This window comes from Aspergillus thermomutatus (genome assembly GCF_002237265.1).
Source record: "Aspergillus thermomutatus strain HMR AF 39 chromosome Unknown NODE_84, whole genome shotgun sequence".
Taxonomy (NCBI): domain Eukaryota; kingdom Fungi; phylum Ascomycota; class Eurotiomycetes; order Eurotiales; family Aspergillaceae; genus Aspergillus; species Aspergillus thermomutatus.
In genome coordinates, this window is record NW_020798133.1 from 72,613 (window position 1) to 95,048 (window position 22,436).

At 51.6% G+C, this 22,436-nt stretch overlaps 5 protein-coding genes across 5 annotated transcripts; 4 read left to right on the forward strand and 1 right to left on the reverse strand.

The window, feature by feature from the left end:
- Positions 1-844: 844 nt before the first annotated feature.
- On the forward strand, positions 845-3,261 carry CDV56_107149 (uncharacterized protein; the record flags this gene model as incomplete). The annotated part of the gene is made up of 4 exons (XM_026760768.1): positions 845-1,277; positions 1,336-1,639; positions 2,038-2,126; positions 2,177-3,261. The coding sequence occupies 4 exons, from the start codon at positions 845-847 to the stop codon at positions 3,259-3,261; spliced, it is 1,911 nt and encodes a 636-aa protein (XP_026614808.1).
- A 2,566-nt stretch (positions 3,262-5,827) lies between these two features.
- CDV56_107395 (uncharacterized protein) lies at positions 5,828-6,652 on the forward strand (the record flags this gene model as incomplete). Its single annotated transcript, XM_026761014.1, has 1 exon — positions 5,828-6,652. The coding sequence occupies one exon, from the start codon at positions 5,828-5,830 to the stop codon at positions 6,650-6,652; it is 825 nt and encodes a 274-aa protein (XP_026614809.1).
- An 890-nt stretch (positions 6,653-7,542) lies between these two features.
- CDV56_107464 (uncharacterized protein) lies at positions 7,543-8,154 on the forward strand (the record flags this gene model as incomplete). The annotated part of the gene is made up of 1 exon (XM_026761083.1): positions 7,543-8,154. The coding sequence occupies one exon, from the start codon at positions 7,543-7,545 to the stop codon at positions 8,152-8,154; it is 612 nt and encodes a 203-aa protein (XP_026614810.1).
- Positions 8,155-8,880: 726 nt separating this feature from the next.
- Positions 8,881-10,053, reverse strand: CDV56_107529 (uncharacterized protein; the record flags this gene model as incomplete). Its single annotated transcript, XM_026761148.1, has 1 exon — positions 8,881-10,053. The coding sequence occupies one exon, from the start codon at positions 10,051-10,053 to the stop codon at positions 8,881-8,883; it is 1,173 nt and encodes a 390-aa protein (XP_026614811.1).
- A 2,374-nt stretch (positions 10,054-12,427) lies between these two features.
- CDV56_107677 (uncharacterized protein) lies at positions 12,428-21,720 on the forward strand (the record flags this gene model as incomplete). The annotated part of the gene is made up of 7 exons (XM_026761296.1): positions 12,428-13,087; positions 13,160-14,298; positions 14,365-14,448; positions 16,449-16,693; positions 16,881-18,304; positions 18,384-18,493; positions 18,564-21,720. The coding sequence occupies 7 exons, from the start codon at positions 12,428-12,430 to the stop codon at positions 21,718-21,720; spliced, it is 6,819 nt and encodes a 2,272-aa protein (XP_026614812.1).
- Positions 21,721-22,436: the final 716 nt, after the last annotated feature.

The window sequence follows — 22,436 nt, forward strand, 5'->3', positions numbered from 1 at the left end:
GATCAACCATCGATACACCAGATCGAGCTGCTAGGGCGCTAAGCAGTGGCATGAAATGATGATGCCTAATTGTAGTAGTCTTGTTCAGCCGAGCGGGGTCATCGGAGAGATCTCATAAATTACCAATACCAGGGAGGGACAAGCTTTCAGGGTCAGCAAGGCCAAGACGGGTCGATCCGACAGACGAAACCGTTCTCCGGCGTATTGCGTAAGTTGAATAGCATCGAGAGATTTCAATCAGTCTAAGATTGATGGATTGTTTTCTATTGCATCTGAGAGAAGATTGATTTGATACTACCGAATGGATAGGAGCGAAGCGTCAGGACCAGAGAGCATCGTAAGGTACTGTACGGAGTACGACAACAGATTTCAGTGACTGAGGTGGGTTGCGCCACAAATACGCTAAAATCTCCAGGGGCTGATGTGGCTGGCATGCTGAAGTGGACCAATCACACAGCGCAAAAGCACGACTCAGCCCCAGCAAGGAGGGGCGTGGGTGTTTGGCCTCAGGTTGATTGATCATTGCTCCTTAGGTACTCCGTACTCCGTACTCTCTTCAGACCGCGATGATGGATCCTGGAGGAACTAAGATAGTCCCTTGTTTTAGTACAATACGTACCTCCGGGGCGACCCGTTCGTGTCTTATGGAGTAATCCCGAATTTATAAATATCCCAGGGCCCTCCTTAGCTGGCAACGATGGAGTCCAGTCTCCTTTTTCTCTCAGCTCCTTTCCTCTTCGCAACTATTTGATTCCCCAGGTTGAACCCTCTTGAGTAACATTGGCCTAATTCATTCCATACGTATATCATATCCGTTTCTTTCCTGTTCACATTTCAAGTCATCATGGACGGCTTGCTCGGTAAAATCATCGAAAAAGTCGCCGAGAAAGCCAGTGGTGGCAGCAGCAGCAGCAGCGGCGGTGGCTACTCCTCGTACAACCAGCAGCCCAGCCAGGGTTACAATTCGGGTCCGGCCCCTCCCCAGGACCTCCCTTACCCGTGGGTCGCCCGCTGGGATGATCGCGACCAGCGCTGGTTCTACGTGAACGAGCAGACCGGCGAGAGGTCCTGGGAGCGGCCTTACGGCGGCAGCGGTGGCGGTGCGTCCTACGGAGAGCGATCGTACGGTCAGCCTCAGCCTTCGTATGGGTATGAAGGCGGCTATGCGCAGCCGCAGCAACAGGAACACAAGGATCATAGCATGATGTATGGTGCGGCGGCTGGGGCGGCCGGTTTGGTGGGTGGTGCGCTGCTGATGCACGAGGGGGAGAAGATCCGTGGGTTGCCTTTTTGGATGAGCCGAAAAAAGAAGGGCGCATTGCTGACTCTGTACAGATGACCGCTGGGATGAGGATAAGGACCGGATCGAGCAGAATGTCGAGGATTTCCCTGAGGATGCCGCCAGGTGGACCGGCGAAAAGGTCGGTGAAGTCGAGCAGATCCCCGAGAATATTGAACAGAGCTGGGATCGCACCGAGGACCGCATCGAGAATAAGTGGGACAATGCAGTCGACGACGTCGAGGACTTTCCTGAGAATGCGGCGGAATGGACGGGACGGAAAGTCGGCGAGGTGGAACAATTTGGCGATAATATGGAGAATGCCTATGATGAGGGAGTGGTTGAGGGCCGGGATGATTGGTAGACGCGTTCATCATGGAAGACTGCCCGGTTCTTGATGAAACGTATAGCCTTTTGGAGTTTAGCTACTATATGCCATACCGCAATTTTGACAAGGTGATACGCATCGTTCGCACAACAGTAATGCACTCATGGATAGACCTGCCAATTACTACCAGCGGCTGCATAGATTGACCATTGTTTGTATTCAAGCTGCATATACATACATACATACATGCTTTGAAGCTTCACTTGTGGCACTGTTGGTTTCCCCGCACGTGGCTTCCGGGCCTCGGCTGCGGAGAAGCGGTTGTTTATTCAAGCCTTTGCTATTAAACCATTTCACATCGTGCTGTGGCTTCGATCGATATCTAATATTGAGATCTGTCAGAATTGGGGCATTTATTGACACACCACAGCAGTCAGAGATTGACCTGGGCTGCCATGTCCAAGTCATCCCTTCCACTCGCAGGAGTTCGAGTCGTCGAGCTGGCAGGCCTGGCTCCAGGTTCGTAACACACCTACACTAGAACAATTTGGCTGTCTAATCCCATGTAGGCCCGTTCGCTGGACTTCTACTCGCAGACTATGGCGCGTCAGTGCTGCGCGTTGATCGGCCGAATTCCATCCCAGCAGACCGGTTGACCCGCCGGAAAACGTCCATCACGTTGGACCTGCGGGACCAGGCTTCGCACCGCCTCCTTCTCTCCGTACTGTCAAAGGCGGATGTCCTGATTGATCCCTACCGTCCGGGCGTGCTGGAACGGCTGGGCCTCTCTCCGTCCGAGGTACTCCTAAAACACAACCCGCGCCTGACCGTGGCTCGCATGACGGGCTTCCGTCGCGACGGCAAGTACAAAGACATGGCTGGCCACGACATCAATTACATCGCGGTGTCTGGGGTGCTGTCCATGCTCGGCCGGAGTGGCGAAGCCCCCTATGCCCCGGGCAACATCCTGGGCGATTTCGGCGGCGGAGGCGCCATGTGCTTCCTCGGGATTCTGCTGGCCCTGTTGGCGCGCGCGCACACGGGACGAGGCCAGGTCGTCGAAGCCAACATGGTCGACGGGTCCGCGTACTTGGCGACGATGCCGCGTCTGACTCGGCAGACGCCGCTGTGGAACCTCCCCCGCGGCGAGAATATGCTGGACGGCGGCAGTCCGTTCTACGGCACCTACGAGTGCAGAGACAGGGGCAAGTATTTTGCAGTCGGGGCGCTGGAGCCGCAGTTCTACGCGGCGCTGATCAAGGGGCTGGGGTTCGAACCCGGGGAGCTCCCCGCACGGGACGACCGGGCGAATTGGCCCGCCCTGCGAGCCGCGTTTGAGCGGCGTTTCAGGGAGAAGACGCGGGCCGAGTGGGAGGCCATCTTTGACGGCACGGATGCTTGCGCGACGCCTGTGCTGGAGCAGGCGGAATTGGAACGCAGTGGCTACGAGCAGAGACCTGCGGTGCACCTGGTTGACACGCCCGGTCTCCCGATCCCGGCCGACGACGGCGGATGGACAGGAGGCGGGCTGTTACCCGGTACCGGTGGGCAGGAGACTCTCAAGGCATGGATGGGGTGGGAGAAGGGGCGGGACTTTGATATCCGAGCGGACGGAGTATTGGTGTGGATTGAGGGAGGCAAGTCCAAACTATAGGTACTGTCTCAGAATGATCTTGTCATGACCCATTCTTGACTTCTTGACTTGGCCCGAAGCGATGAGATGATTGGCGGATGCGATCACGATGATACCTACCCATGACTCTCAATGGAGACGCTTTGACCATTCAGCATGTGCCGGAGTCTTGGAAATCGCAAGATGTGAGACAAGTTTAGGGCTGAGGAACGAGATCGGGAGATTCAATTGGATTTCCCTTGTTTTATTGTCAACCCGGTCAGCTCCGTTCCTTTCAATTCGTACAGTTGTTTCCATAGCCAGCTGAAAAGAAAGAATCGAAGCGGAGATTGCTGCATCCATAATAGGTGGAAATGGAAATGTTACAGCGGCTGAATGTAACATGCGGCAGTTCCGGTGGGATGATTCGATGGACGGAGCTTCATCAGAGTGTAGACAGACGTCACATCATTTGATACTTTCACCACTCTTGGGTTGAGGTGACATTTGCGATGGAGACCCCAGACAAATGCTTGATGATGTGCTACCATTGCTGTAGTGATAGTCAGGGCAAGGTAAGGTACATACATAGCTATCTCACACACACACACACTCTCTCTCTCTCTCTCTCTCTGTAGCAACATCTTGAACCTCAGTAGTATCTGTATAAGATCTTTCTTCCGTGCTTCCGGTCATTCCAACAGGTAGTGGAGTATTCTACGTCATGATATTCTCTAGTCCAGCCTGAATTGATGGACACTGTTAGTTGTTACTCAGGTACCACTTGGGGGTAGAATCACCAAGTTCTCTGTACCTTCGGAACCTTGGGACTTTTACTGGACTGTGGTACCGTACGACTGGGAAGTGGGCATGGTATTTACCAGTATTGTATCTCCGTGTGCCTGAAACTGTGGCGCAGCACTGTGTACGGAGTAATAGCGCATAAAAGTAACTATCATATAACCGCTGAAAGTTAGACTAGGAGTGACTACTTCATGATGCGTGCCCTATCCACGCATTATGACTGGACTAGAGCAAGGCCACGAGGTGACTGCATCTTGACTCTTGACTTGACTCTTGACACTCGACAGTGCCAAGTTAATGGCTCAACGGAAAAGGTAAGCATTGGGCAGCTCTGCAAGCGAATGGATAAGGGCTCAGACCTTTGTTTGTTGTTTTGTTGATATCACGCCATCATATTCTTCTACCTTTATCCTTGGTGGTTGTGCTTCCCGGTAGAATACAAAGGGATCTCCTCGAGTCATGACTTCATCATGATGCCTCTTTTCCTGTGCACTGGTAATCAGTCCAAATCTCAATGTTTTTAATCAATAATAAGAGGTACGTATTATTATATTATTTAGATCGGCTTCAGCAATAATAATTCCCAGTAGGTACGTAATCATTGGCAGTTATTCTGTGGTTGAAACATGTGGCTGTGCTGATCCCACCAATTATTACCAGACCTTCCTCTCCATCAGTCCATCTATCTTGAGCTAAGGCATCCATGGCTGTGCCCGTCTTGTTTGGTAACAGTAAGGTACCAGTACCAGTACCAGTACCAAACGGTAAGGTACCAACCCAACCAGACCAGTTTTGTCTTGTTCTTTTTCTGTGCTGTTCGCCTTCTTTCGCTCATCGGCCGACCGATGATTATGATTACCTATTATCTACTCTACTCTACTCTACTCCATACAATGTTTAAACTGCCATCTCCTTCCTCCTCTTCTTCTTCTCCTTCTTCTGTACTTCTAACTGTCACAAGCTGATCGCCCTCTAACTGCCAGCGGGTGTCGATCCAGACTGACTTGCTGAATCTTAGCCCGGTTGCCCAAGAGCGCCAAGGCCTCCCCTCGTGCCTGTTCCCAAAGCGGCCTGATCGATCTTCTCCTGTCGCTACTCCTCACGGCTTCAAGTGCTGCTCCCTGTAACCTCGACTGAGAACAGAGAGTCGGACGCTTCGGGCTTTAGAATCGTTGCGTTTGCTTTCTCTTTGAAACTTATTACCTTGCACCATTTATTTGTTGAGACAATTCTTTTTTCCCACCCCCCTCTTTCTTTGCTGCAGCCGCCGGATACCGCTGCATGTACCACACAACGGAGTCGCCGGCCCATCCATCATCGCGCAACAAGACAAATTCGGCTTCCCTTACTTCGCCTCGCCTCTTCCTCCCATTCGCGAAAAAGGCGACTCCTTGCAATCGCTTTCTACCCGCCAGGACATCTCGTGCCTGCGCTCTCGTCGCCTCTACTTAACCAGTCACCTTGAAACTTCTTTTCTTCCGTAACTCTCAACGGCTTTCGGACCTGCATGGCTGGCGTGCAAGCTCCACCCACCATGACCGACTACCGACTCCCAATTCACCAGGCACCTCCTCGGAAGCCCGTCCCCGGCATGCATCGTGGTTTTCCCTTTGAAGCCTACGAGCCTCACCAGCAACAACAACAACAACAACATCAACAGCAGCACCACCACCATCACCACCAACAACCACAACTTTCCCCCCATACCTCCGTCTCCTCGGCTCACAGCCGCAATCGAACTTCTTCGTCCCATGTCTTGCCATATCAGCAACAGTATGCCGGTGCCCCTTCGCCACATTACACAATGACCAGCCATGTTAGTCACCCTTCGAGGCGTCTGTCTAGTGCCACCACCTCCACCAGCTCGACCGGAAACAACTTTAGTTCCGATATCCGCCGGAGCACATCATCCCGTTCGACCAACGCTCAACTCGGATACGTGGCTCTCATGCGCAGGCAGAAGGCAACTGTCTGGTGTGATCGCGCTCAGCCTGAAGATCCTCGACTTCGCGCCCAGAAGCTGGCAGATAAGAAGAGGGCCTACCTGGAAGTCCATGGCGCTGGCGCCGGACGCACCGGTACCCTGGGAAGCGGCAAGAACAAGCATGGAAGCAAGGGCGTCAAGGAATTTTCGGCGTCAACTCTCGTTGGAGCAACTGTTCCGGTCCGACTCAGTGCAAACGAGGTGGGCGACGCAGATGAGGACGGACACAGCGAGAATGGATTTCCTCATCGCCGCACGGGCAGCGGCCGCAGTTCTCTCGGGAGCAATCACCGCTACCCTAGTGGCTACCAGCGGACTCCACAGGGCACCATGGGGAGTAATAATACTCCCCCCAACGAGAGGGCTGATCTTCCGGACGTTACGGAAAACCCTCCGGCAGAGCGTCATGAGGAGGAAAAAGCCTCGTCCACCAAAGACGATTCTGCCACCAGTCATAGCAAGACCAGTGAGCAAGAGGATAACTTCGGCTCAGTAGGTGACATGGCTGCGCCCAGTGCCGCCACCGCCGCTGCTGAGAAGGCCCGGAAGGCGGACGAATTGCGGCGCAGAGGCAGCGTGGACGAACGAACGACCACGATGACGAATGTGCGACTCTTCGTCGCGAATCCCGATCTCAGTGACTGAGTGTTTGGCCATGCGGCCATTCAGTCAGGACTTTTTCTCTCGCTTGAGCAGCAATCAGAGACAGCCCGGCTGGGGTTCTGATAGCAGGACTCATTACCCAATTTTATGCTGAGCGTAAAAGAAAGCCGGGGCCGCTGATTTCTATCGCTCTTGTCACCACCTACCATCCATTCCCCCTACCTACCTTTCTTCCTTTCTGCGGACGTCTGTCCATCCGTTTACTGCTGCATACTGTTTCGTGATGGGTCGCTTGGAGGCTTCAGCTGACCCTTTCTCATTCTACGCGGGGTTATTCTACCCTCACTGCATTCTTCGACATCTCTGCCTAGGGCGCATGCGTCTGCATCTGCTCGCTGTGTGTATTTGCATCTTTTACACTTTTTGGGCGCTCTTATACCAATCTCTTGCGCAGTATCGCTAATTCTAATAATATGACTTGTACATACTAAACAGTGATTCTGAATTGACGTAGACACACTGGCACTGCGAGCCGTGTTCGTCAATTGTACGGAGTACGGAGAACGGGCCATCCATCTGTTTGTTAAACGCTATAAGAGCGTGGTCCCGAAGACTCTGATTCGAAAGAACTCGTTTCTAGAAATCCTCGTTTTCATATTGAACAGACATGTCTTTCCACTATCTGACACAACAATCAGACAAATGCCAATGGTGCATCAGAATCAAAAAGTCTCCACAATTGATCCCTGTCCATGACTGCGTAATGAGACCTATCACAAAACGCATCCCTGCCTCAGGCAACCCAAACATCAAAGCTTCTCAGGGGTTTGACGCGAGAAGAAAAACGAGGTGCTTTCTTGTCCCCAATTCTGCTACCACTGTCGTCGTTGCTACCTTTGACTCCGTTCGACCTCTTAAGTCTGTCCCGCACAATGGCCGGTATCTCAATAGCCTCAATTCTCAACCCCCCGGAAGTCCCCCAAGTACCGCCGTCCACGACTCGTCCCCCTTGCGTCCGCTCCTTCAAAGCTCAGACACGGGAACGGAGAGCAGGATTGAAACGCTTGAAGCGCTTAAAATGCCTCCCTTGCACACAGCAGAAAATCGCATGCAACAGCGAGATACCGTGTTTCGGGTGCGAAAAGGCCGGGACGCAGACGCAATGCAGGCTGCCGTCGGAGACGCTGCAGAAGAAATTCGAGCAGTTCATGAGGTGGAATAAGGCGGATCTGGCCGTGCAGATACTCTTACTGGAGGAGCAGGTGGGCGCGGTCCATATTTCCTGGAGTGCTCTGTACTTGGGGTTGGGGCCCTCTTTTCCCGGTCTGCGGAGTGCTAACGTTGGAGTGGTGCTGCAGAATGTTGAACAGCTGGGTTTTATTGATTCACTTCTTGCCGAGAGTGCTGGCACTGCCGAGAGAGATGCTGCTCTGTGTTCTTCTGAGCCTCCACTCACGGATACAAAGACTGTTGTGCCAGGGGGAGCGGCTACCGAGCTACCGGCGCATAAGAAAGCCTCTTCTTCCGGTTCTTGTGCCCATTAATCGAATTCACCTTCCAATGAGTTGATGTGAAGATGATGTAAGGAGAATGTGGCGCCGTCGGCAATCTTCATGTCCAGTTCGCTGGAGCAATGAGGGTGCCTGCCCAGAAGCACACGGTGACCTGATACTATGCCGGATACCATGTGAAGCGTGTGATCTCCAAGAGTCAGCATTAGTTTTGGGAATGTTGTTCCATGCTGTTGTCTCACCGAGACTAGTGGGGTTGGACGCATACTGAACCCAGGGTTATAGCTCGGAAACGGCGATGTACAGGGGAAGGCTTGTCTGGCTCAACAGGTGTACGAATAGAAATACTGGGTCGAACATGAGCTGGCTATCTCGCTCAAGTCCTCGGCTATTGGGTCTCCTGCCTATACTGGGATCTCTCGATTTACCAGCTTCGAGGCATCCGTGATCCAGGGTGATGGACATTGATATATCAACATCTCCCTATCTGTATCTGGAATCTCCTGTTTCTCAGAATTCATTGTTTTTCTTTCATTTTCGATATTGGCATTGAACTTTATGGACATGACCAGGCAGTAGCTGAATAAGCTTTAGGGTATGAGCCAAGTGCGAAAAGAGATTCAGCATATGGCGCCCTCCAGGTTGTCAAGTCAACACATCCTAACTCCTCCTAGATTACAGCACGGCGTGACAGAGCTTGAGTCCCACATGACCCAAACCCGCGGGAGCTCTCTCCAAGCCTCTCGCGGACTACATCGTTCAGACAGAGAGGCCATAACTTCCCGCCAATGGAAAGACAAAATCGTCACGCATACGAACCACAAAGTATTTAACCTGTCCTGGGGAACTGGAAAGGGTCTGAAACAGTGATGCGGCACGATTGGGGTGCGTGAAGTGGTTGGTCTCCTGGCCATGTTGCACGAAGCCTTCCTTTGTGGCCGTTCGATAACCACACGGGCAGGAATATCCTTGGATTACCGGGAGAGCAAGGATTTGCTTTTCCCCATCGCGCGGTTGAACAATCTCATTCCAGGTATCTGCGAGGATCTCTGCCGGGTACATGCTGAGCGCCTTGAGCGTCTCTTCCTCCGTGGCTCCATGCTGGTGGATTAGATGGTATTTGAGTCCGTCTCTTGCGAAACAGTTTCCGTGCTCGGTGCAACAAAGCACACGGCAATGTTTCAATTCGCGCAGAAATGGAGCCGGCTGAGTGGTCCAATCCGTCCAGAGTATGGGGCGCTTCAATTCTTCCGGGGTCAGGTCCTGGCGTCGCTCTCGCATCCAATCGTACCGCCAGCGCATGACAAGTGTTGTGCCCTGGCTCTCGACCTCGCGTCGAATCAGGATGCCCTTCTGCGCCCAAACGCGTTCACAGACGGCATTAACTGCGCTTGCAGAGTCGCGAGGCTGGTTGTCCTGCTGCTCCGCATATTGGCTGTGATAGTACTGGGCCCTGCGAACTTTGAGCTGCCGACGCGCCTCCAGAGGCAAAACCCATTCCTCCACGTATTCTGCAATGTTGTGAAAGAGGAAGACGGTCGAGAAGTCACTTGTGAGGCCTGGGTGCCAGAGACGGATCTCACGGAAGTGGCCTCTGCCAAAGGCTCTGAGCAGAATGCGGTGGAGAGTCCAAGACCAGTCGTCGTACTCGGCTGTGGTGTCACCGATTGCGTTCATGTCGCGCGGCATGGGCAGCGTAATCACTTGGAGCTCTTCCCACCTCAGGAGGAAACCTGCGAGGCCAACGGCATCGTCTTCTCTGTCACCTTGTGACTGAGTTTCCATCAGGGACCGACTGAGGATGATCGAACGCCGATTCTGACGTTCGGGGATAGGTAGGGATAGGAGGGCACACAGCAGGCTCCTGCAGTCGCCATACTCCTCCCCGGTAAGAAGAGGCTTATTGGCAAAGGAAGAGCGTGGTGCGGTCATGGTTGCGATGCTTTAGTTCATGGTCTAAGGAAGAGAGTGTGAGAAACTGGTGGAGGAAAGGTGCGGGCAAGGGAGGAGAGAAAGAGAGGATACAACACATTCACTTGGGAGAATCAAGCACTGTGTTTGTTTACTCTATAGACTGAAAGCAAAGCGATGCCTTACCGCCTGAGGTTAAGCAGGTGCTTGGTACAGGCGCTAGCGTCTCTATATCACTGCACAACAGCTCACACAGTCCTCTATCAATCAGCCTTTGAGAGACATTATAGCAACTTTATGCTTCAGATGAACATCAATCACTTCAACAAAGAGCTAGAACCGGATTCGAAGTAAGAACCTCCAAATCATCTGAGAGGAAGGTCTGTATAGCTTCATGGTCTCCCCGGATTGGTAATCTTCCGAACCATCATTCGGCACATGTCCCAGCACTTCATCCCACGAATCGGTAAACCGCACCCGTTTTGAAGTCACGCGCTGCCATGATCCAGGACTCCGAAGACAACAGTGGTTGGTCGCAACTACTTTGCTTGTTTCCAGTACATTAATGAAGCATTCAAGGAATGAGTGGCTCGTGATGAGGAGGATACTTGCAATTCAAACCCTGTCTCATAACTTATCAGGCACCTTGTTGACATGGCGACGGATTACAGATTCTGCGCAATCATGGCGAGCTCTAAACTACTCTTCCTCCGACTACAGATATCGACAAGCTCGAGCTTCGGACGCAGGGAGACTGTCACATAGGCTAGGGATTGTTAGCCAGATAGATCACCAATGGACACCAGCACTTCCTCAAGTGAAGCAGGCCCTACACAGACCACGAGATGAAATCGGGTGACAGCCTCTTTGTGTTGACGGATTTGGATATTCGCAAAAAGTAATCGGGATGTCCAGCATCGATGATGGCAGGTTCGCTCTGGAACCCATCCTTGTGCCAGTTGAAACAGACAATGGAAAAACTACGTAAAAATCATTCGAAAGCATACTCAAATGCCCCATACTCGGCGCGTCACCGGCTGCTCCTCCGGATTTGGTCGGGAATTGCCATTGCTGCAACCATGAACCAGGATATCGTTGTTGCGACTTCTCGTGATCCGTCCAAGCACGCAGATCTGAAAGGCTTCGAATAACACCCCGGGAACTGGATGCACGGGCAATTGATGCCGAGATTGGAAGTTTGTTTGAGCAGATCTTGCCAAACATTCGGTCAATTACTACTCCGGGTTTGTACTTTGCTTTGAAGGCCGCTATTGCCGTCTACAGCGAGGCTCTACACCGCAAGGTGGCTCGGCTCGGCATTCAGGTCGTGTTTATCAAGCCGGATACTTCCGCACCTCGTTCCTGAGTGGCGGCCACAGGGCTATTGCCCGGGATCGCATCCCTGACTTGGACCAGTCATCGGGGGACGAGAAGAGCACTTGATGCTTGCGATCTTCAGCAGTCTCGCGATCCTGTCAAGGGAGCAAGAGAGATCATCGAGGCATTGACAGAAAGGGGAAGATGTCAAGGACGGAAACTTGCCCAGGATAGAGTTGGGATGGGATATGTTTCATGCCGTCGACAAAGCCTGGAGAAAGATCAAGAAATGTTGAACACATGGGGGGAAGATTGTTGGGGCAACGGATTGTGATAATCAGGAGGAAGCCTAACATATTGATGATTGATAGAGTGTGAGAAACTGTCCCCATAAAACTACATATGGCAGACTTCCAGCATGCTCGATGTATCTTCGGAGGCGCTCATTATGGTCAAGTCCATGGTGATGGTACTCCCGTACATAGCTGAGGTTCGAAGTTTGTAAAGGGACCTCAAATGAGTAGACCGCTGCCTTTGCTGCAATGATTATAAGCTAAGGGAGAGTATCACTGCAAGTCAATCTAGGGCTCTTTTCGCCAACTGTCAAAGTAAGCTCCATTCACCTCACTTGCAACGCAAGCTTTGAAGCAGATCAACCACGGTCACTCAGCTTGATGTTTCCTGGGTTCAATCCCTGAAATCCATTCAAGGATGGTAAAGCTGGGTTTTAAGACACCTGTGCAGCCTTATACCTGCACTTCCATTCCCTAAAGCTGCTAGAGGTGTGATTCATTCATTGCATATTCACCATCTCAAGCCTGGAAGGGCACATGAAATCACTTTAAACCAGCAAGAAAAAGGCACTGAAATGGAAAGGAGGTTAAAGCAGCGGGAAAGCACGTGCTTCCCCCAGAGACGCGAGATGGCGCGAACTTCAATTAACGCGTGTCAGACAACACAGCAACGGAAGGGTCACCGACCTGACCTCTCATGGCTTAACCTTCCTTTGAGAAGTCTTTGGGCAAAGGAATTGACATCTGGATTCTGCTGATTTGACTAGCCTTGAGATCAGCACAGAATGGAGGTATCCGTTGACAGCTCGTCGGGTCTCTCTCCCCTTCCACCCCAATCATATCCCACTTCTCCGTCAGGGTCGAGAAAGCGCTCAATCCAGGAGATTGACGCACCAACATCGCCAGAGAGCAGGAAGATCTCGAAAATATGTGATCAGGAAAATCAAGACCCATCCCTATCTCACGTTGCAGCGTCCTGCACGCCGACGGAGCAACATCCCCAATCACCATCAGCTCCCACAGCCAGCATTGAAATTTCGAATCAACAGAATGTTGCGAATCCGACAGCGCCTGGCGGATCGGTGTTTGTAACGGTCCCTCAGCCAAGCCCTACAGCGGAGACCACCTCAAAGAATACACAACCATCTACCCCTACGAAGAACACCAACACCACTACGCCGGCTGCCAAAAAGCGAAAGCTGTCACCTGCAAGCAAAGAAGCTAGACAACAGGAGAAGGAAGCAAAAGAACGGCAGAAGTTAGAAGAGAAAGCCAAGAAAGACGAGGATAAGCGCATAAAGGAAGAAGAGAGAAAAAAGCGCGAAGCTGAACGTGAGGAGGAACGTAAGCGAAAAGAAGAGAAGAAGCGGCTGAAGGAAGAGGAGAAGGCAGCTAAAGAGGAGGATAAACGCAAGAAAGAGGAGGAGAAGTTGAAGAGGGAACGGGTAAGCATTCTGCCATCCAAAGATGGCACCTGTCAACTCAATGGCCTCGTCTGGTTGCTAACCTCGGGTTAGGCGCAAACGAAACTGAATGCCTTCTTTGCCAAACCCAAACCTCCAACGCAGCCACCTGAGGCTAGTTCTTCAGACTCACCCAAGATACCGATCGCCGATGGTGCCTCAAACTTAACGTCTCAGAACCGTGCTCCGACTCTGTCTGACTATCAACGAGAATTTCCGGACTTCTTCCTACAGTCTCACACAAGAGTCGCCCCGCCGCACCGATTCGAACGTGACTCGAAGGCTCTTTCTCACATGCAAGAAAGGGTCGATGCTTGCTTACAGTCCTATCGGAATGGGTCCGCGCAGCCTTTGTCATTCCGCCCATCTGAACTATTTCGAATCATGCCATACAACCGGCGGCGTGGAAGACAGGCTGCCTCCGTCAAAGAGATTCTGCTCAAAATGCAGAGTCTCAACGAGCAGTCCGACCCTGACTCTGCACGGCGGTCGCAAGAATTGCTCAGACGCATCAGAATGAAATCGCTAAAGTTTGGTGAAGACGTTCGACCTCCCTACCAGGGCACTTTTACCAAGACGCTTCCGGAATCCGCTGCTCATAAACTCATGCGCAATCCCTTCCACCGTGGTCTACCCGACATCAACTACGACTATGATTCCGAGGCCGAGTGGGAGGAGCCGGAAGAGGGCGAAGATCTTGACTCTGAGGAGGAGGAGGAAGGAAGTGAAGAAGGTGACGATGACATGGACGGGTTCCTTGACGACGATGAGGATAACCTGGAGGGCAAAAGACGCTTGATAGTAGGAGATTTGGAGCCTCTGTGTACCGGACTACGCTGGCAGGGTGAAGGCGGAGACCACGACCTGGAAATGTACAGGATCCAGACGATCACGGACTCGGTTACCTTCCCTATTGACCCGTTCTCCACGGCATATTGGCAGAAGCCCAAACCAGCGGAGCAACTGCCAACAGGTGGCCCGGGACGCTCCACTCTCCATTCGTTCATGGTCGTTCCTCCGAGCACTCAATCCCAAACGGCTGCGCCTACTACCGAGGGAGTGACTCCGACACTCTTGACCGCAGGTGGCAAGGCGAAGCGCACATTGACACCAGAGCAACTGGCTGAATTCAAAGAGGTGGTGAATGGTAGCGACCTGACGAAGACAGGTCTGATCGAGGTTCTGAAGAAACGGTATAAGCTCTTCTTTTGGCCCTCGGACGAGTTCAGTTCAGCATTGTGCTAATGACGCTTCACTAGATTTCCAAAAGTATCGAAAGATGTCCTTAAGGAGACCCTTACTCACATGGCGACGCGTGTTGGACAGAGAGAGGCTGAGAAAAAGTGGGTGTGCAACTAGGAGGGCGAAGGAAGGACAACATCCGTACCGACGTGGAGCCGCAACATAGACACTGCCTCGGTTTGCAAAGATGGGAGTTATGGCGTACGTCGTTATTCTAGAGTCGCTTTGGGGGATTCCAAGACCTCTGCGGGTTGAGCGTCTGTGATTTCACGGTCATTTGTGGGAAAACAGCATGAATCGAGTCAACGATTGCATTTACGATACCTGTGTGGGCTGTGGCACTTGAACTTGCTTCTCGTCTTTACCGCAGAAGCGAAAAACTCGCAGAGATTTGATGAAACTATGTTACTTTCCAGTATGATGTCAATGTAAGATGTGGATAGGATTTCTGAAGGCTAAATTGCCACAGAATACGTGTCTTGACTAGTATCTATCTGTTCTCCAGCTCATCTTGAACAAGAGCCAGGACAGCTGAAATGATCCTGCTCTTCACGGGCACATAGATCATGGTAACCTGAAGAGGTTAGACTGATCATTGATTGGGACACGTGCCATGTGGGGGGAAAACAGCATTTTGTTTTGTCTTATTAGTACCTTAGTACTACCTAGGTAGTAGGGTACGTATCTACCAACTCCTATCCACCCGGAAAATATTTCAAACCTCGGAATCCTTGGAGTCTACTAGTATCAGTATACAGCTGCAAGAGAATACCTTACCCTATGCAGCCGTAATAATCATGAGGATGAGTCTTTTTTTCATGGAAGTGTTCAATGACCAGAGGAGATGGGGTCAAAAGACAGTTGGTGGGAGGGATGGGGAGGGGGACTGACCAATCAAAACAGAAATCAGGGACAACTCGCCATGCATGCAGTGCCAACGCATCAACTACTACCTACTACTCCGTAGTACCTATCTATCTACTGGGTAGGTACCTTACTACTTCAAGCATCAGCATCACCATCAATCCGCGACATGATGACACGATACCTTGGTCAAGATACTTCAAAATGTACCTGAGGTACCTGCTCCAGAGTCAGTACGACTCTCATTCGACCCCGATGCGCCTTTCGTGGCCATCTCCAGCCATCCATCGAGTCGAGACAGACGATCTGCGACCGGACCAGAATCATCTTGCCTCTAGACGATCTGCAAGGCGACCGAGTGGGAAACATCTCTGACTTTCGCGGAGTTTATGGAAGGACACCATTCCTCTAAATGAGTAGACTAGTAGTATCTAACTCGTAAATGTTGTTGGCGGAGGAGCAAACACAAGTAGCAAATAATGAGAGTCTTGATTCAAACTGGAGCAATCTGGCTCGAGTCACTGTACGGAGTACTCCAGAATAGAATCATCATTAGAACTACTACTATTATTATTCTTGCAGAGTACTACTAGTAACTCGGCTCAAGAATGCTGGTCCTACACTAATAATCATACTCACAGTCACAGCGACCATCGAGAAAGGGACACACATATCTATTGGCCCCTCTTCCAGCTGGGATCATTCCCTCCTAGTAGCAGTCGCAGTAGTAGGAGCATTGATTTGTTGGCAATCACCAGTTCATCTAGACTATCTCTCTATCCATCCATTCATCCTCCATTTCTTCTCTCGTCTCTGCCCCTCTGCAGTCTGCATGTCATCTTTCTTTCATCCTTCGACATATCTACTCCGTAAAGCCTTCATCCTAAAAAAGATAATCCTATCTACGGAGTATCTATATCCATATCCATTATCCTATCCTCTATTTCTTCTAATCCTCTCCCACTTCTTCTCCTGCAAACCAGCCTGTCAGACCTTACCTTGCATACTGCGGTAGGAGAAAACTATTTGATTGATTCTATAATCCTTTCTAATAATCATTTGCCTACTTCCCTTACTACATATCAACACCATCATTGATTGACTTCCTCTCCCTCTTTTCGGATTCCTGCATCACACTAGCAGAGCTCTCCTCTGACCATCCCTCTTCGTATAACTGCGACAAAATCCCCGAGGTCCCTCCCCGTCAACTGCTTCGTCTAGTCCGTCCCTTTCACAGCTCTCATCTCACTCTGGAGCGGTCGGCAGTTGCGGACGATCCTCAAAATCGTGATGAGGAACAGTCTCCGATCTCATCAAGTTCAGTAGCAGGATCATGTGCTAAGGAGCAGGTTTCTGGCGCCAGAGCCATTTCGCGATCTCGATTGTCCTCTTGGCTGGGTGGCCGGGGCACTGTCCATGGCAACATCATGTTCGATGCCCAACGCGATGGTCTACCGTCAACTCTGGCCTCTTATGTGACCTGTGAGTACACCCTGCCTATCCTTTCGCCTCCTTTTTCCCAAACCTCAGTCGGACGGGAGAGCGATTCTTTCCTCTTGTGATAAGCGAAAGTGTCCCCCCCCCCCTTGTTCAGTCTCTCCCGCCAATTATTATTTTAAGGTGCTGATTTTGATTTCCAACCCGTATTTAACTAATATCCCTATCTCAGCCCTGTTACCCTTATCGTCTCAGGCTACTTCAACATGTAATTCTGCGAGTCGCACGCAAGATTCCTCCTCGGTCTCTCAGCCATCTGCTGTTCCAACTCCCAGCATGTCGCCCATGCTGTTGATCCCCGACGACGGGAGCGTTGATCGCTCCTCCGTGTCACAGGTTGATCTGACCATAGGTGAGTCTGAGGACTCGGGCCGTTCCAGTTCGCAATTCATAACAACTCCCCTGTACTCGGATGATGGCCACCCAATGGATCAACCGCCAATACCAACCACAATACCATCTGTATCAACGGAGCCCCCCAGAGTCTCGTTTGAGGATTTTGCGATCCGCTATCGCCAAAACCAGCACAAGCAAGCCCGTCGCAAAACGCTGGAAAACCGTCTTCATGCCACCAAGATATCCATTGGTATCTCCGCGCGCTTGGTCCGCGTTGGAGGCGTTGTGCAGCGCGGCTTGGTCGAAAGTCTGAAACATGAGGATAAGGCGAACTTCCTTGCCTTATATCATGCCCTTTTGGACCTTCAGGATTCCCATGATCTGGCCATGCGCCGCCACTTCCACCGGCAGGACCCATTGGACGACTGGTCTTCTGTGCAGGAACCTGCTGTGGAACGTTCCCCGGATTTTTTCCTTCAGCTCAGCCCTCAGTCAGGGTCCGATCTTCTTGGGATTTTGCAGTTGGTCCGGACCAACCCTCAGTTCCTGTGTGAGAGACTGTGCAGCTTGACGTCCGCACAGCTGAATGCCTTGTTATCTTCATCGGCCACATCTCTGGACTCTGGTGATTACACATTCCTTTCTGCGTCCCGTTCACGGAGCCAGTATTCTCTGCCTAAACGCACTTCTGCTGCATCCGTTCCTTTCCGAGATCATGCTGTCAATTTTGAGAGAACGGACGCTCTTTCCAACTTGGTCTTCAACGTTTTTGCTGCCCCCTTGGACTCTGATGCTCCAGAGGCTCGCTTGCGTTTGGACGTTTGGTCTTCTGTTTGCGCTGAACTTCTCACCCAAGGAGGCAATAGGTTCTATCCCCTCATTGGCCACATACTCTCATCCTGGACCATGGGCAGCGCCTGGAAAGCCAGGCCAAAGTTCGAGCTCTACCTCATGGACATCCTCCAGACCGGCGCGTTCCTCCTGGAGCATATAGAAACCCCAGCCGGACTGGGCTTTGATGCGGGGTCCCTTGACCCGTTGAAAACTGACGTTGCCGAGGAATATTTCGCCTCTGCTGTAGATGCACTATTCAACCTCCTTGATGACCCAGACGCAGGCTTTCCTCATGCAGTGTTTCTGTTCGCCCGCGCCATCTTACAGAAACTGGATCATCCGGACTGTCGTGCTCGTTTTCTAGAGTATTTGTTTCTCCAGTGGTTCTTCCCTAAATTTCTCTCTGGGGCTCTTGCTTATCCTGAGGTCTGTTTCAGTCTGTCTAGCCTTATTATTCATGGGCTCCGAGAGAACTGATCTTCCCCTTTCTTTTTTTTTTTTTTAGACCCACGGCCTTCTTCTCGATTTCCATATCAGGAAAGATGCTAGAGAAAAGCTCCTTGGACAGGTTGCCCTTAGGGCGTATTCGCAGGTCTTTGCTATATTACGCTCAATGTAAGTCCTACTACCATTTCTAAACTTTTCTATGAGAGAATTGTCCTGATCTATTGGTCTTCTGCGACAGGAATCACTTTTCAATGACTCGTCCAGCGGTCCGGCAACATGTTGAGAACATGCTTCGTCAGTTCGAGACAACGGACCCCGACAACAAGCAATTTGCCCAGCCTTCAGCACCCAGAAGTCATCAAGAATCACCGTGCGCTTTTCTCATGCTATCTGCTGCTGACGTGCTAACCCTACTGGGCGCCCTGTTTCCCACGGCATCATCTCCCACCTGTAGCTCTCCCACACCCTCCTCCGGATTATCTACGTTGTCTCCCAGCTCCTTGCATTATTATCCTGAAAGACGTACTACCGCCGTCCCAGAGCCAGGGTTCTACCGGCGTAATCTGAATGGTGGCTTTTCTCGGCAGTTTTCCTCAAACAAGGCATTCTCCTCCGCGGACATGGATTTTTTTACGTGCTCAGAAAACCGTCTGAGTCGCAACGCTGATCGTATCCGCTTTGAATTATCTGCTTTGGTCGAGCCTGATGGTCGTTCCGGTCTCGAGTACCCCTCCACGGAAGAATGGGCCATCTTCTCTGTCACCCAAGGCGGTCATCGCCTAGTCTGGGGCTTGTTCTCTGAGGGCCAGCTCAGCGATACAGGGAACCTGTCCGTTGATGCCTGTCAGTCCACCACTTTGGGCATGGAGGACAACTTTGAGGCTCTTCACACAGCGATCATCAAGCTCGTCCGGGAAAACCCTGCTGGAGATCCCTCAGACTACTGCGTGGAGCGCGAGCAAATGGCCCCATCAGAATCCTCTTCGCTGAAGAAAAGATTCAATGAGGCCATGTCACACTGCCATCACACTTCTGATTTTATTGGTGCCCATTATTGGTGGAACGCTAGTCGCCAGCTTCTTCGCAGTGTCGCCGGCTTACCCTCTCGCCTTGGCGATGACTCTTGGATCCTGGAACCTATGCACACAACGTGTTCACGCTCGCTCCAGGTAGCTCACTCCGTGATCGAGCGCTGCGAAACCGACTTTGTGGCACTCGATCGCAGTTTGCGGCAACTACAGGGAACTGTGAAAGAGACGATCAAAACAATTACGAAGTTGCGGAACAAGATGTGGTACATGACCGACGTCAAGAACTCGATGCGGTACGAGGACGCAAGGAATGTGGCACTGGCACTGAAGACGATGGTCTACTCCGCTCGTCTTTATCAGCCCATCCCTACCAACGAGCGTCGAACGCGCAGCAGCTCTCGCACATCGGGAGGATCCGTTCTGCAAAAGCCAGAGTTGCAGGTCATGAACGTCATGAAAGCGCCAAGCAGCCAAGGCGGCCCGAATAAGCTGTCTGATGAGCAGGTCGAGTTGACACGGAAATGGCTGGCACAGAACAATATCGACAATTTTTGCAAGGGTGAAGAGCGGATCCACCGCTTCTGCTACGAAGTCAAAGTTAGTATCAACCGACTTGTCGGAGATACAATGGCCGAAGCCCCTGTCCTCTGGGCCAGCGAATTGTTCCAAAAGGAGCGAGTCAAGTTCGAAGGGTCCAGCAACCGAAGCTTCCTTGGCCTTTCCTCGTCGAGTTTGCGCCCAGTGAGCACTACTTGTGAAGAGCCGTCATTTCCTTCCCAATCCTATGGCGGCAGTCTCCGCTCGTCCGATTCCCTTTGCAGGTACACTCAAGACCTGCCGCCGCTGAATCGCAAATCGTCCTTCCAAAGCTCGATTTCTGGTAAGTGGAGGATTCCCCGAGAACCCTCCGCCGCTGACGGGCTTTCGATTGGAGACTCGCCTTCCAAGGCAGCCTCCACATCAACGGGTGACACATACAGTACGTTTTGGTCTGTACCACACCAGAATGCGCCCTATGCGGCAAGTGCGTCGAGTTTCTACTCCCGTCCACCGTCGATGCTGAGTGAGGGCGTTGCTCAGCCGGCTCGCCAGAAGGATTGTAAGGGTCAAGGCAAAGTCACTTTCCTGGATGAATTAAAACAGGCCTTGACCAGTTTACTTCTGAGTGATCTGGGTTCACCCGTCTGGAGCTGTGGGAGCGAAACAGATGCCTGGTTTGGAAACGCCTTGGACCAAGAGCGAATCCGTGTACAAATGAAGAAGCGGGAGAAGATCCAGCGCTTCTACGCAGAGTGCAATGCACGCACAGTCCGCCAAACAATCAGCTGCTCCCAATCCAGAGGCCGAAGAAGCAGGTCGCTGGGGCCTCCCGTGTCTGGCCGGGCTCCAGAGTCTGACGAAACGTCCTCAGGGCCCATGTTCGAGAGTGCTCAAGCGGCTGAAGATCAATCTCCATTTTCGTACGGAGCTGTTTTCCGACAATTGATCGAGATCTTTTCGCGCCACGGGAACCCATTCGTCAAGCTAAACGCATTGCGGGATTTGAGAGCATTGGTCATTGCGTCCTTGAACTTGGATAATGATGACAAGACCTATGCGCATGCTGATCAGGAACATGCGCACTCGAGGGAACGCGGGCTCCATGGCAAACGAGCTGCTCGGTATAGCTTCTCAGAATCACGAACCCTCCGTAAAGCCGAGAAGGACTTCCTGCAAACTCCGACGTCTCCAGCGGCCGAATCTGTCACTTTTGACTCTCGACCTTCGGAATACTCCGCACCTACGGAGAACCAGATTGTGGATGCGCTGCGTAGCCTTCTCTTAGAAGTGAAGCCCAAGACTCTTTTCCGCGATCTCCAATTTATTTCAGCTTTCGTTCCCAGCGAGACACTAAACAAGACCGACAGTGGAACCGCATTCTTGCAGTTTGGCTTGGCAGCGTTAAGTCTCAAGGAAGAGGTCTGCAACAGCATGGTCGAGATCGCCGACAGGATTGTCTCTCAGGAACTGAGCCGACGCCATCAGCCTCCACCCTTCGGCTTCGACGCCAGACCGAGCCACGCTATTGAGGATGCCGCCGGGATGTGGATCATCACTGCAAAAGAAGGAAATCCTGTCGCCCAGCGGGAGCTGGCGATTCTCTATTTAACCCATCCGGAGCTTCTCCCTCGTGTCACGCTGCCACTTACTTCTCCCAGAGATACATTCAAGGCTGAGATGATGTACCGCCGTGACAAGGACAGCAAATCCGATCCGCAGAGCATGTGTCTGGCGCTGCACTGGATGCAGTTGTCAGCCAACGGAGGCGACCAACTTGCGCGGAACAGGCTTCGCGAACGCGAGGAGTTTGATTCCATCGCTTGATTTATGCATTAATACCCGTGTTGTTTCTTGATTGAACTCGGGCGCTATCATTTCTTTTATATCCTTCGGCTTATATCCTTTGGCACTCTTTTCTTTTTTTACTTTCGATACCACGCTATGGTTGTTGTTATACCCTGGGCCTAATATCTTCTTACCATTTCCACACTGGGACTTTTACTTCTGGCTAATTTTTAGTGCAGATACTGCGCTTTCATTTCTTGCGAGCTTAGAGCATCTCGGCCGCCCTGCATTTCTACCTTGTAGTTGTATTCTTCTAGCGTGTCAGGCTGGGACACTCATTCTAGGACGCTTGGGCAAGAGGACTTGGTTCTACTCGTTTTTTTTCCCCTGGTCCTCAACGTCTCGTTCACGACCTTTGTGTTGAGGGTGGCAATCTGCATACTCGCTTGGCACTATACCACATCACTTTTCTCATGGGCTTAATGCTTGGAGTTGAACACCGTGGATTGGATTCGAAAGACATAGGTTTGGCGGCATATTTGTTCTGGAGGCTGGTACTTGACGATCATGACAGGCGAATATACAGAAGTACCTGAACTCGTTAAGGCTTGTTCATCAAACATGTCGATAGACGAGGATATGATTCTCAGCAAGTTGCAACCAAGTAGATAGTAGACAGAGCATATGACCTCAAGGTAGCATTGATGATACTATTACCTTACCGTCTTGATGCATTCGCCCGTCGACGTCATCCG